The sequence below is a fragment of the Anthonomus grandis genome, chromosome 13 (genome assembly GCF_022605725.1).
Source record: "Anthonomus grandis grandis chromosome 13, icAntGran1.3, whole genome shotgun sequence".
NCBI classification, from domain to species: domain Eukaryota; kingdom Metazoa; phylum Arthropoda; class Insecta; order Coleoptera; family Curculionidae; genus Anthonomus; species Anthonomus grandis.
Genome location: NC_065558.1, coordinates 15,076,534 through 15,091,566, shown reverse-complemented (window position 1 = coordinate 15,091,566; position 15,033 = coordinate 15,076,534). Strand labels below are relative to the sequence as shown.

General features: G+C 33.2%; 1 protein-coding gene across 2 annotated transcripts in view; it reads left to right on the top strand.

The window, feature by feature from the left end:
* The first annotated feature begins 5,461 nt into the window (after positions 1 to 5,461).
* The window catches only part of LOC126743540 (serine/arginine repetitive matrix protein 1), a 35,861-nt gene continuing 26,289 nt past the window's right edge, over positions 5,462 to 15,033 (top strand). Inside the window, exons 1-5 of one of the 2 annotated variants that reach the window (XM_050450674.1) lie at positions 5,462 to 5,773; positions 6,212 to 6,283; positions 6,343 to 6,465; positions 6,515 to 6,685; positions 11,624 to 12,282. In XM_050450674.1, coding sequence (XP_050306631.1) covers positions 5,762 to 5,773; positions 6,212 to 6,283; positions 6,343 to 6,465; positions 6,515 to 6,685; positions 11,624 to 12,282 — 1,037 coding nt within the window. In that variant the 5' untranslated portion in view covers positions 5,462 to 5,761. Of the gene's footprint in view, positions 5,774 to 6,193; positions 6,284 to 6,342; positions 6,466 to 6,514; positions 6,686 to 11,623; positions 12,283 to 15,033 lie in introns of both variants that reach the window. The other variant, XM_050450673.1, reaches the window with a different exon arrangement.

The following is a 15,033-nucleotide window of genomic DNA, read 5'->3' as shown; positions in this document are numbered from 1 at the left end:
CTCGTAAGATCTCTCTAATGCGATTTTATTTATGAGACATTGACTGAGTTTAATATTTCTCCTTGCTATAATATGAGATATGATATGGCGTTGATGAAATATAGATATATTGATACAATCTCTAGTGTTTTATTTAGTCATTAGTTTAGTTTCCTTTCTTTTGCTTAATTGATTATTATTATTGTTCTTGTTTTTAATATAATATTTTTAAAGACATTTCTTGGAAATGTTCTTCGGTAAATTTTGAAAAATATTTAATATTTTTCAAAATTTTCATGTGGCTTTCGCAGGTTTCAAAAAGTACTAAAAGTTTCTGTTTAAAATTAATATGCCTTAATAGCAACCCAAAAGAAAAGGATTTCCTAAATATTTACACGTATATGTAATTTCTTATTATCAATATCAAATCAAAAATTGCTTTATTGTATAAAGAGCACATTATGCTTTCAATTACAAAGCTGTGGATAAAAAAAAATTACAGTGCAGTGATTAAATAAAACTATAATTTAAAAATACAATATAATTAATTACAGATAAATAAAACAACCGATAAGTGACAAAAATCATCTAAGATAAAACGGTCTACAGATAAAATGTTAACAGTTTAAATTATCCTAACTAACTTTATTTTTTAAATATGAAAACAAGAAAAACCTAAATTTATTTTATAAACTGCTAACTTTAACAGGTTAACTGCCATGATTCCCATTGCCATTTAAACCTTATTGGCGCTAATACGAACGGCTGGAAGGAACATATACTATAATTGGCCTGTAGATGTGAGAATCACAAGTCGCTTCACGATGATTCATATACTTTTTTTATATTATGTAAAAAGGACAAAATTTTTTGCAGTGTTTTTATTTAAGAGTATCACAAAACTACAAAAAAATAAAACAAACGTATTTTACAATAAAGTATGGTTTTGTTTACTTAAAATTAAAAAAAAATACTTCTCACATTCTGTGCATTTATATCTGGTTTGCGGAGTCTTTTTTTGGGCATAAGCTCGATCATATTTTTGCTGCAATTGCTCATAACATAAAACACATCTTCTTCGTTTACTAGTTCCTTCATCGATCAAGGTGTGCTGGCGATTATCTTGAAGAATTTCAAAATTTGGTTGAATTTCTGTAATATTTAAGAGGTCCATACAAATTTCCTCTTTAAATCTAGTTATTGACATTTTTTCATTCGCTACTTCCTGGTGTAAGATAAAGGCGTTTACGGTAGCTGCACCAATAAGAAGTTCGATGGCTAGCTTTCTGTACCATTTCACACCTCTACGCAATGATGATGCATATGCCTTCATTTGGTCAGAAATATCAATGAATGACTCGCTTTTGTTGTAATCAAGAATTACTATAGGCTTTGTCACCTCTCTTCTTTTATAGGTCACTGTTTTTATTTCATCTTTGTGTTTTGTACTTAAAGTCAAAACGTCTCGTTTGTCTCTCCACTTTTGCACAGTAACACCTGTGTTGCTTTCAGATGCTATTGTTTCCCCCACTTTTAATTTCTTTTCTATCAGATGCCTTGGATTTAGCTTTCGATTAGGTCGGAGCGTGCCAACCAAGTGAGTTTTTTTGTTGAGTAAATTGTGTGCTAATGACAACACAACTTTTTCTGAAGCAGGTAGCTCGTCAACTTTATCTTTGCCGCAGTAAACTTGAACATTGTAAGTGTAACCCTTGTCTAAACATAATTTGTATAGCTTGATTCCAAACTTGTGCCGTTTGTTTTTGATAAACTGCTTAAATCCTAAGCGCCCTTGAAATGGAGCCATGGTCTCATCTATACAAATGTGCTCGGTTGGAATAATTGAATCTTGAAAATTTTTAAGAAGTTTCGTTACTAGAGAATTTATTTTTTGCAGTCGATCTTCTGATACTTCTTCATTATTGCTGAAATGCCAAGATTTAAAAGAATCTGAAAACGATTTCTTGACATTAATTTCTTTACTCTATTATAGTAAATAAGTACTCTTTTTAGACCGGTAAGATTCGATAAATGGAAATGTTACCAGACCCATCCAAAATAGTATTCCTATGAAAATTTGCATTTCTTCAATATTTGTATCCTGCCAGTCATTTATTCTAGCTTTCCGGCTTGTCTCTTTACTTTTTATCTGTGTCGCATATCTGTTGGTCTCTTCTACCATCATTATCAAAATATCTTGAGTTAAAAACATCTTGTAAAATTCAAATGGTTTCTTGTCAAAATATTTTTCATATATCTCTGGCTTTATACCTGAATGTTCTTCTAAAAATGTAAAAGTATTGAGATGAATTCCAGACACATCATTCCAAGTAAGATCATTTGTAGCAGCTTGGTCACTTTCAGCTTGCCCCATATCAGAAGGCATCTGATAAGCACGAACAACTTGCTCTATAGTCTCTTGTACTAAATTGCACTCCTGGGACGCTTGTTGAGACGCACTTGGTCTTGGCTCATCCATCGACGTTCTGACAGAGAATTTCTGCTTTTTCGGTTGCGAGCTTTCAAATTCCTCACTGAAGGTTTCGGATGAAATTGACGGTAAATATTCGTTAGATGATTCCTCAAATGGATCATTCTGAAGGTCGCTGTCACTTTCATCGGATAATGCACTCTAAAAATACAACAAACATTTAAAAGTTACTCACTATAAAAAAAGCTTTTTCACACATCTTACGTGCCATAATGATGCGAGATTTTTTTGCTCTTGCTCATACGATCCGCGGTTCATTTCGAAACACGTGTGTGAAAAAACAACACTTTATGCAGACCACAGAACAGAAATATAACTACATAAATTCAATATTCTATATATTTAAATTCATAACATTCTTATTGGTAAAAAAAATCTAAACTTCACTGCTGACTAATTAGAATTGACGTCATTCTTTTACGAAAAGTATCACCTAAAAAAAATAGAAGATTTGAATGTATAGAATTAATTTGAGAAGCACCATTATATGAAAAAGACCGTGAAAGAAAATATTTTACTTCTATATCTAGGTAAATAACAAAGTTTCTACTTAACTTGTGTATGTCTCTTGGGAATGTTGTTTTCTTGTAAAGATAAGGTGGACAACTGTGCATTAGAATTTTATGGAAGAAAGTGCATAAGTGAAGTATCCTTTGATTTTGCTCCTCTGCGAATACCAAAGATAAGACGTATAAAAGATTTTTGTAATCTGCTTTATAATTGCAATCCAAACACCAACCACAAACTGTATTACAATAATTATATTGTGAAAGCACCAAGGTCTCACACAATAGTTTCTTTCTAATAAAGTCTTGCATTAATCCATAACAGGAATTTTTCCATCCGCTATTTTAATATTTATATTATCTTTTAAATCTCTCACGGTATTTTTATTTCCGAAAAGCATGACACTTGACTTAGATGGATTCAACGTTAAAATATGTTCAGACGAAATGTTATACAAGGCCAGCAATCATTACCTATTTATTTTAGTCTCTGCAGTTTTATTTTTAAACTGTTCAGGTAAAAAAGAAAAATATAATTGGGTGTCATCTGCCTACACATGATAAAAATAATGCTTTTATTTAGAATTAAATCTCGATGTGGAAATGATGAAAAATAATCGACCCAATATACTACCCTGAGGCACCCCATTTTGGATTATTAAAAGATCAGAAAATCTAATATGTACTTTTGGATTTCAAACGGGAAAAGGGACTCATGACGCTGTTTTCGGCTTCGAGTCCGCGGCGGCAGTGTTTTGCGATTTATCCAAGGCATTTGATTGAGTTGATCATGGAATACTGCTGTCTAAGCTCAATAATTATGGCTTTAGAGGTGTGGCATTGCAATGGCTGGAATCCTATCTGTCTAATCATACCCAAAGAGTTACAGTATCTGGATGTTTATCCGATTCCAGATCCCTTAAAACTGGAGTACCTCAGGGTTCAGTGTTAGGACCACTATTATTTTTGCTCTATGTAGAAGATTTGGGTTCATTAAAACTGCAGGGCAAAGTGGTTCAGTTTGCTGATGATACCACCATTTTATGGAATCATAGAGATTCTGATAATGTTAGAGCCCAGGTTTTTAAGGATCTTAAGATTTTATCGGAGTGGTGTGCTGCAAACAGGCTTGTATTTAATGTGGGCAAAACCTTTATTATGGGATTTAAGTGTGACGTTCAGGGCCTTATGTTTAGTGAAAACTCCCCCTTGCAAAACAAAGAAAGTTGTAAGTTCCTTGGTATTACCATTGATGGTCGCCTTCGCTTCGAAGATCATATCCTAAATCTTGCATCAAAATTATCCTCTGGATGCTTTGCAGTAAAAATAGCGGGGCATGAGCATGAGGGGTAGTTGCACGTTCAGTGTACTTTTCTCTTATTGAGTCCCATCTTCGTTATGGCTTGCCTTTTTGGGGTTTAAGCAACAAGGGATTATTAAACATAATTTTTGTGATTCAAAAAAAGGCAGTTAGATACCTATGTTCCGCTGGGTTAACAGATTCTTGTAAACCTCTCTTTATATCTCAAAAAATCCTAACTCTTTTTTCTCTTTTTATCTTAGAAACAGCTACTCTTATTCATAAAAGTCCTAAACCTCCCTCTAACACTGGTCATATGACTCGCCAGGTTAACGATTTTCCCTTACCAAATACCAATCCCTACATCCTCCCTCACCAAAAACTCACCTATATACTTTAGCAAAAAAATTTACAACCATGTTCCTCTATGTATCAGACAAATTTTAGAAGTTAAGAAATTCAAAAATGAATTTAAATCACTTTTATTATCCAGGGCCTATTATAACCTTGACGATTTTTTTAATGATACCTTTTAACCTGTGCTCTGACATCATTTTAGTGTTTTAGTTTTGTTTCCTATTAAATAATTTAATTTACTTCCTCTAAATTCTGTTTTATTGAGAGCTTTACTTATTTTTTAATGAAATGTATCTATATGTATGTATGTTTTTAGGATGCTTGTACACAAGATTTTGTTGTCTTACGTAATATAGCACATTTTCTTTCTTTCTTAGTTAATTGTAAAAAAAACAATTTTTTTACCATCAGAGGAGAAATTTTGATTGATCTGTATGAATAGGCGTCAAAAATGTTACTACATAAATAATACTGAGATGGAACGTCAACGGAACTGTGACCGTGTGTGTGTGAATGGTACTTAATACTTTCCACGTATATCGTTTGATCATCAAGAATTTGTCAGTTGTCACAATGACACATCGCAACGTTAGCTAAGCGCAGCGGAATAATTAACTGAAACAATAACTGGTAATTAATGATATAATAACATTTAAAACTGATAATTGATTTAAAAAATCATTTAAAATAACAATAGATATACAATTTTTTTAAATCAATTATCGGAAAATACTGAAATATCATGTTTTAAAACTTACAAGACCGGCAACACCGCCGAAAAATATACCCGCAACCTCGCAATACAACAATAACCAAACTGTCAAAGCAAAATGTCGGCATTTTGCAACTCTGTCAAGCTCAAGCACATATCGTGAAAATGTGTTGGTTAACTTGTTTATACTAAAAATTAATGATTTTTAGGATTTTCTTATAAGTTTGAGATTTTTTTGATAAAGTGGTTCATTTAATGTATAGCAACGGTCAAATATGTAACATCAAAACGTTCCTGGCTATATAGTTTTTGTAGTTTAGCCACAAGTTTTGGGAGTAATCTGTTTGCAGAAAAGGCTTCATTAGGAGGCTTTTTTAATTTTTTATTATAGCATTAGTTCAATAGACACCAATAAGATGATGTACACGGTAAGTTTGGTATATATTGTGTGAAAAGCTTTTAAAAAGCAGTATAAAATTTAAAGGTTATTTGTACCTTTCTGTGAAACTTACCCTAGTAAGCTTCTGTTTTCTAATCATTTAGTCATATACTAGCTTTTTATCTATTCAGTTTCTAGTTAATTGGTCATATTTCTTGTGTTTTTTAATTTAACCATGTTTTCGAACATAACCTAAAACATCCTAATTCCTCATATCCTGAAGATTATTTCTCTTCTGGACAAAGTAACTAATCAGTCTAATATTTCAAAATCTTATAGTGGAATAAATTAAATTCCATAAGATTTGTTTGTTAGAATAGTTTCAGTATGGGAATATACCATCAATTCCCATTTGGAACAAATTAAGGCGCGCAACTGTCGCGTGCCTTCGTTTACTTACTGCTTTTAGGGGACTACCTTTGAACAGGATAACCGGTTCAGTGACAAGGAAAAGAAACTTCTCAAGCAGATGAAGTTTAATGATTGTCTTAGTCAACGGGTAAGTTACTAAATATAACCAAAAGTTATTCATTATAATTGCCTTATGAAAATTTTCAGGTGGACATGTCCAAAATCAAACTGGATGTAATCAAGCCCTGGATCCAAGACAAACTGACAGAAATTTTAAAGATTGATGATGATGTTGTAGTGGATTTTGTGTATAACCAACTTGATGAGAGAGTATGTAGATTTATTTGTATACATTTCTTATTTTATATGTGATCTTTAGTTTCCAGACCCAAAAAAGATCCAGATCAACCTCACAGGGTTCTTGCAGGGTAAAAATGCCAGAGAGTTCATGGCAGAGTTGTGGGCTTTATTGATATCTGCCCAGGAGAACCCTTCTGGGATACCTGACAGTCTAATAGAGCTGAAAAGGGAAGAAATGGCTAAGAAGAAGGTAAGACATTGTCCAATAAATCAATTTTATGTACAACCTTTGAAGATAGAATTTTTAAGTAATTTATAAAGTTTAGTTTAAAATCATTTAAATATTAAAATCATAATTAATCAAAAATGTTACCTTAATGTTTTAAATTTAAAGTATTAACACTACATCAAGCTGCTATCTGTGCTTCCATATAATTTTTATTCAAACTCTATAATCTGGTGGACTCTCCAGAACTTTTATCATTAATTTTTTTGTTCTTTACCTTAATACTAGAAGACATGTTTTATTTAATTGATGTACGATAAATTACATATTTATTTAAAAAAATGTATACAGGGTTGTTACAGATTCAAGAACTTGTTAACTAAAAATATTGGGCTTATGTTTAACTAACTGCAGCTTATTCAAAGAAAAAACCTAATTTTAAAATTTTATTTTTTTACATTACTTTACATTATATTTACAATACATTAAGGTTATCTTTTCAATAATTGTCTTATAAATTTGGATTTTGCTTTTATAACAATTTTGAAAAAGATTACAAGGAAACTTTCACTAAAGAAGTCTGATCTACTTTATTTGCATTGTGCATTATTCCATTAGTTTCTTTCCATTAACTCCTTTATCACTGTACATATTGCAGACCTTCTGATTAGTTTTTAAAAGCCAAGATACAATCAGTTTATTAATGTTATTATACCCATACAGTATTTACATAAGTCAAAATAATGCTACACAGAATGTCATCACTGTTAATTAGAGAATAAGTCACTTAATTAATAACAGAACATCAAAAATTTACAGAATAATTATAAAATCATTTAGGAACCTTGGTTTTTGAACCATTTTATAATTATTTAGGAAATAAAATAAAAAATAGGTAAAATTGACAAAAAAACAATAGTATTTTAAAATTCTATTTTATTTTATGCAGGTGTATTTAAAAATTCATCAGCGGTGCAAAATGCCTTGAATTCTGAAAAATTAATTTGGAGATGAATTCTCTGGTGATATGATAGCTAGTTAAAAAACTGTATGTGTACCAACAAATCCTGGGTCATCCTGACACATTTTAACTTAAGTGTACAATAATTTGGCACAATGTTTGAGTTATGACAAGTATAATGGTCATACTGTGAGTGCTGTGTGTTAGATATTTAGCAATGTGTACTCTGACAAAAAATGTATGACTAAATAAAAAACTTATGACCAAGAGAAGAACAAGATGTTAATGATCTGTCATTTTCAACACTCACTAACTAAAGTATAAATAAATATACAAAGGTAATGAATAGGGAAAATACTTAAAAAATGGCTTCTATAATATTACAATGACTTTGTCATCTGTAGGCTTAAAGGATTCATGCAGGCTTTGTTTTTTGTCAGTTTGTGATTTATGAGGAAAGGTTAAAAACAAATATATGGATCCCTCCCCTTATCATTTTATTCATCTAATTTTCTGGCTAGACCATGAGTTGTACGGAACAATTTATAACAACTTATATGTATATTAAAGAATGAAGATAATTAAATTATGTATAATTTACCTTCCAGGAGTAATGCACTAAAATAGCACTAATCCTAAAGAGCATAAATTTAGAGAGAAAAGTCATGAAAAGAAGATTTTTTTAAACAAAATTTTTGAAAATAAAATATATTTTGAAGCTCAATTATACTGAATTTGGTGTAAAATTAGTTTTGTACAGTCTTATTTTTTCATATATTCTAATTTTTGTTTTAAAACATTTCCAGCCTCGTAACTTTGTCCCGAATTGGTGGTATAACAATGCTGCCCAAAGGTAAATTGTAGAGAATTTAATTATCTTCATTTCTTGTTTTATTATTTCTTCTGCACAACTTATGATTTCTAAGCCAAAAAATCTAATTCAGAGTTCCTAAAAAAAAATGTATACAGAGTGAAAATGCATTACTTTATTATAATTGAATACATTGCTTTAGCAGAACTGTTCCTAAAGATCTTATAAATCGCAACAATATCTCTGCAGTTGATATAGTTGGAGAGATGGTTAAAAATTATAATCTATAAGTAAATTAAGGAATGTTTAATTAATTCACTTGTTGCAATTCATTCAATCATCTAATAATGGCAATGGAATATTATTCCGATTATTAAATGAATTTTATATTTTCTTTAAACCAATCAAATTGCTTCCACAATAGATAGGCAACATCTTTAATTCCCGCAGTACATCATCAAAGACCTACAAGTGTCTCTTGAGGCTTTTTTGCCAAATGTACCAAAGACTCATCCATTGTTTCACGCGTCGATATTGTGTAATGACAAAATAATATGTAATCAAGAACAACAACATATTTTCCAAGACTACAATATAGCTAATAGCCCTTCACTTTGTATTTTTTCTTAAATTATGTTACAATAATTAACTTTGAAATAAAGAATCTTCTTTCTTTAACAATAAAGCACTACAACTTTGCGCCTTCTTATGAAAAGAAAATTATGTGTTGTACAAAAAATTTAGCAAGCCATTTATCTTTCACACTCATTCCATCTAGATAAGCAATAAAGGAATAAAAATAATCATATTCAACTTAGTGGTAAATATGAAACATAAACGGTAATCTAGTCTTGAAGATGGTAGACATTGGTACACTAGTAATAACTAAGTCTTCGAAGTTGCAATACCTTTGTTTTTAAATTTAAGACGACGTTGGTGTGTATTTCCAACCGTTATCAAGTGTAAGCTAACAACAACTACTATTCTACGGGCTTATATACTAATGATGTGCGTAGTCATGTGGAACTTTTGGTCATGGGTGAAATGCATTATAGCGTGCAGAGTAGTTGCAGAGTCCTGACAGTAGAGGTCTCCAGATTTTGGGAATTTCGATACTGGGCTAGCTGAAGATTCCTTGATTTTACAAATTTAACAATAAATAACACCAGACTTAATAGTTGCTGAAAATGCGCTTCTTCAACCTCAATGCAAACATTAGCTCGTTATAACATTGATTGCCGAACTCGTTGAAATATTCCCGGCGTATGTCTTATGTGATCACATTAATCCCGTATCCGTTGGGTTAATTCTTCTTCAGTGTTGACTGCAGTTTTGTTAACTTTTTGAGGGACTAAATGCCTCCAAAGAAAAAATCTAACGGATTTAAATCCCGTGACCTGGGTGGCCATGACTGTGGACCTCCGTGCCCGATCCAGTTTTCTCCAAAAGTTGCATCCAAAAATTGACGAGATCCTATGCTGAAGTGAGGTGGAGACCCATCATGCATTAGCCACATTGGCCCTCTTACTTCCAGCGGGACATTTTCTAATAGTTAAAATAAATTCCAAAAAATTGCGATATTCTTGACCATTTAATCTCGGGGGTAAAAAATGAGGTCCAATAAGATAATCATCTACAATACCAACCCAAACATTCACGGAAAACTGTTGCTGAAAATTAACTTCTGTAACCTCATGGGGATTTTCTTCAGCGCAGGTATGATTATTGTGAAACTTCATAATTGAATTTCGGGAAAAACATGCTTCATCGGTAAATAAAATACGGTATAGAAATCTTGGAAACGCTACCTGTTGTTGCAAAAGCCAAGTACAATAAACAATTCGTTGGGGAAAATCGGCAGGTAATAACGCTTGTGGTAAGGATACAGTTGATATTCTCTTAAAATCTTCCATACAGTAAAGTAAGAAATATTTAATTGTTTTTCAATTTTGCGTGTACTTGGATCGGAACTACACTTAACTTCATGTAAAACCGCTTCCTCAATCTCCACTCTTCTTACTGTGACAGGTTTCCCAATTACAGCAGCCAACCTTTGAAATGTGCCTGATTTGCACAGCCTTTGATGTATTCTCACAAATGTTTGTCTATTTGGTATAATGCGATGGGGGTATCTTACTTGATAAATGCGCCTAGCCGCTTTAGCACTTCCTTCAGCCATTCCATAAACAAAATACATATCGGCCATTTTTGTGTTTGTAAATTGAACTATTTTCCAATATTAGTAATTTTATTAGCTTGATACTCCAAACACTTCAAATAATTGCAATAGTTAAGTACGCACTGTTTGAGGTAAGTTATTTCAAAGTCAGATTTGTTTGAATAGTAATTGTTTTTCCTTCTATGGCACTCTTATTTTTTGTTACTTTTAAAATATTCCTATTATAACTTATTACGTTATGCGATTATTTTATGTTAATTTGTCTTATCGAAATTAGTTTTAATCTGTGCGAAAACATTCAAGCGACGACTTTCGTCTAATTTTCATTGCTTGATTAGTTTGGTGGTTCTAATATATTATTATTATATTTTCCCGGGGACATGCAATAAAATGCTTTTAATTTTTTATCTCACAAACGAATAGAGATATGTAAGAAACTCGGGAGACAAAAAAGTTCGAATTCGAAACAAATAAAAATGTTGAAAAAAAGTCTGTGGCGCATATTTTCTTTGTCAAAAATATTGGGTGTCTTTCGGGATGCCACAGGAATTTAAATAATAGTTTTAATCTAATTTTGGGCTAAATTAGCTTCTTACTGCCCGTAATATCACTGTTAAATTTGAACAAAATCGACTGAAAGCTTATTTAGATATTTAGGAAAAACCGATTTTTAAAAAAAGTTTGATACCCCTGATCTTGAAAATGAAGCAATTCTAAACCTATGTTTATGTGAAATTTTCATCTTGAAATTAATCATAGAATCACTTCCTGGAGTTTGGGCACGTATTTAAATAACACGCTGTATACAATTTTTGATGCCCACTAGGCTTTCTGGTTTGGTCTTCGACACTAAACCTCGTATGTTTGTAGTCGATGTAAAGGCAGTTTTCACGTTGAACTTTCTAACCTCATGCATTGCAACTTCGAAGATTTAGTTACTGTAAATAATAATATATATATTATAATTTTTTTTAATCTACTATTTAATATAAAGATGTATATCTATTCCAGGAAAAAGAAGATCGTGATAGGGAAATCCGTGAGCGTGAAAAATCGAAAGAACGCAAATACCGCTCCCGATCACGTTCAAGACGATCAAGAACCCGTTCGCGAACGCGCTCGCGATCTCGCTCGCGTGACCGTAAACGCTCCTCAAGTCGCAACGGTACCGATCGTCGCAGATCACGCTCGGCCCGCGATCGTAAATCGCGCAGCAAGGACAGACGCGCCTCAGTTATCAACGACAAACGGGCGGCCAGTAAGGAGCGCAAATCGCGCAGCAAAGACCGTCGTCTGCGTAGCAAAGACCGGAAGTCAAAAAGCAGAGACCGAAAATCGAGAAGTCCGCATCGGAAATCGCGCAGCAGAGAGCGTAAAACCGCGCGTAAATCAAGCCGATCGTTTAGTAGGGACCGTCGGTCGAGAAGCCGAGGTCGTCCGAAGAAGAATGCCGCAAGGTCGAGAAGTAGGGATCGGGGCTCTCGGAGTAGGAAACGGAGCGCTGGAAGTAGAAGTAAGAGTCGAGGAGTTGAACGTGTCGCAAAGGAACCGGTGGTCAGGAAATCGGTGTCCAGGAGTCGGTCTAAGTCTGGCTCTCCAAAACGACGGGAACCTACTTCGCCCAACATAGAAAATGGCAAGGCGGAGTCTGTAGAGCCTGGAAAGACGGAGTAAGTGGGCATTCGTAATTGAGTAATTGTTTATTTGGAAATTATACTGGATGATTAAAAATATTTTCAGCGTTGCGACCTTGTCGCTTATTATATGACTAAAACTTGTTTACATTACCACATTTTAATATTAAAGGAAGAATCTTTGATGATCACGCTGACCAAGCGTGGAAATATAGTATTTAATATACAGGGTCGGAAGAAACTCATTGAACTCCTGGTGAGTATTGTACACGTGAAAATAATTTAAAAAAACTCATATGTTCTTATTCGATTCTCATTTGAATTTTAAATAGTTTACCGCTTCTTATCACAAATGCTGTAGGTACCGATGGTGTGGTCCGTTTTGTTGCTCTGACATGTGTTAGTGTCACTTTAACGCGTTTCAAGAATACCGTCGATAATTTCCGCATCGGAGAAATCCAGGCAATAACATATTTATCAGAGTTTTTAATAAAGTTTGCAGGACCAGAACTGTACCCAGTACTACGATAACATCGGAACGAGCCTCTCGACAAGGTTTAGAAGAAGTAGAAAATATTATGAATTTGGTAGATAATGCAATGTCCAGCTCACGAGAAACTGGTACTCAATTGGTCATTTCACGAGCAATACCATGTACAGCACCTACAACCGGAAGATTATGTTAGGCGCATGCAATTTTGTGGTTGGATAAATAATAATCGTCCTGTTGTATCTTTATTGATGAAGCAACATTCACCCGTGATGGCATCAATAATACTCAGAATCCTCATGTATAGTCAAACAAACAAAAATCACAAGTTTTCGGTATGCGTGTGGTGTGGTAGGATCGATAGTTATTTCATTGGCCCACACATTTTCGAAAATCGTCTGACGGGAGAGATCTAGTTATTTTTTTTGCCAAATGAGTTAAAAGCATTCTTAGAAGAAGTTCCTCGAAACATCAGAATGCAAATGTATTATCAGCACGATGAAGCTCCCGTCAGATCAAGCAATATTTGGACGAAGAGTTTCCAGGACTCGTCGCGTTGGTCATATTGGTTGGCCTTCAAGATCTCCACACTTCATACCACTGGACTATTGTTTGTGGAGCTGGTTTAAAAATGAGGAGTACAGGGTCTTTCCCTTTATTATACAAAACTTTTGGGGTTTTGCTTAACATTTTTGAATCTGATGTAAATTTTTTTCTTTTTCTATTTTTCTCTTTTAGAAATGTCAACTTTTGACAGATGGTTAGTTTTTTCTTATGGAACACTGTGTATTTGACTTTATAGTTAAAAAGAGAGGAATTTTCTGATCTCAAATATACAGTGTGTCCCAGGATGAGCGAATTTATTCGTAAAAATTACAAAAAAAATTGTAGTTAAACTTTGACCGTTTGGCATCCAGCCCTGCTTGATTAAAAAATCAAATTTAGCATATTTTTTTTTTTTTAAATCGAGCATGCCTTTATACAAGCATTTTTTAAATTTTATGAGTAGGTAAAGTAGTATTTCTAGGCAAGATATAAAAAAAGTTCATAGGAAAAAGTTGTTTAGAATACAAAATTATGCCCGAATAGCGAATTTCATAACCATTGGCCTCCTTTGATTTTTATGTTTTGTGTACCAATTAATTTTTTTAATTATATTTGATTATTAGAGAAAAATTAAGTAGTTTATTTATCAAATAGTTAAATCACTGATCTAAGAGCTACAACCCATCCTCAAAAATATGTTTGTAATAAAATGTACATAGTACGTCTAATTTAACAAGAAAATTAATTCTATTAACTTATTTTAAATTTATTCAATGTGCTACCTCCATTATCGAAACATTTTTCAATATCTTTCCTAAACATTTTAAAAGAATTTCTAATTTCTTTAATGGAAATTAAATTACAAGCATCTCTAATTCTTTGTTTTAGTAATTCCCTGTCATTTGGTAATGGCTCGGAATAAACAATTTGCTTGAGCTGGCCCCATAAATAGGAATCAGAAATGGTTAAATCAGGTGAGCTTGGCGGCCACTCAATTGGGCTGCGTCTTCCAATCCATTGATTCGGAAAAGATCTATTTAACCATTCTGCTATTCGAATAGTGGAGTACGCTGGACAGCCGTCGTGTTGAAAATAAAGATTTATTCTTTGATCAACTGGTGGTAAAGGTTCTAAGTATTTTTCAAAAAATCTTTCCAAAATTTGAAGATACGTTTCTTGATTAAGAGATCCTTCAATAAAGTATGGTCCAATAATACCTAAGTGGTAAGATATGGCGCACCACACGTTGACTTTTTGAAAATATTGCCTCTTGCCATGGATTACAAAGTTTGGCGTTTCATTGGACCAAAACCGACAATTTTGGGATGAAATTACACCATTTGTCATGAAAGTAGTTTCGTCCGAGAATATAATTTTTTTATGAAGATCTCTGTGCTCTTCTGAGCGCTGAGCTCTGAGCTCTCGCTCTGAGCTCTAAATGTTATCGCCTAACCAAGCAGAAAATAAACGGCGCGCTTGATCCCCCTCTTCTAAAGTATGCAAATACCTTGGTTTCAATGCTTTAATATTGTTGGCATGGTTAAAGCATTCAAATTCTTTGTAATTCAGATTTGCTTATGTTCAGCACCGCCGCTCCCAATGGCACCGGAGGGTTCTCAGCAATTGACTCCAAAGCAAGGATTGTAGCAGCATCGTTGTCATCGTATCTCTTTTTCCGCTGTTTTTTCCTCTTAACACTACCCGTGGCCTTAAAAAGTTTAATTAGTCGTCTTGCAGAAGATATTGTTACC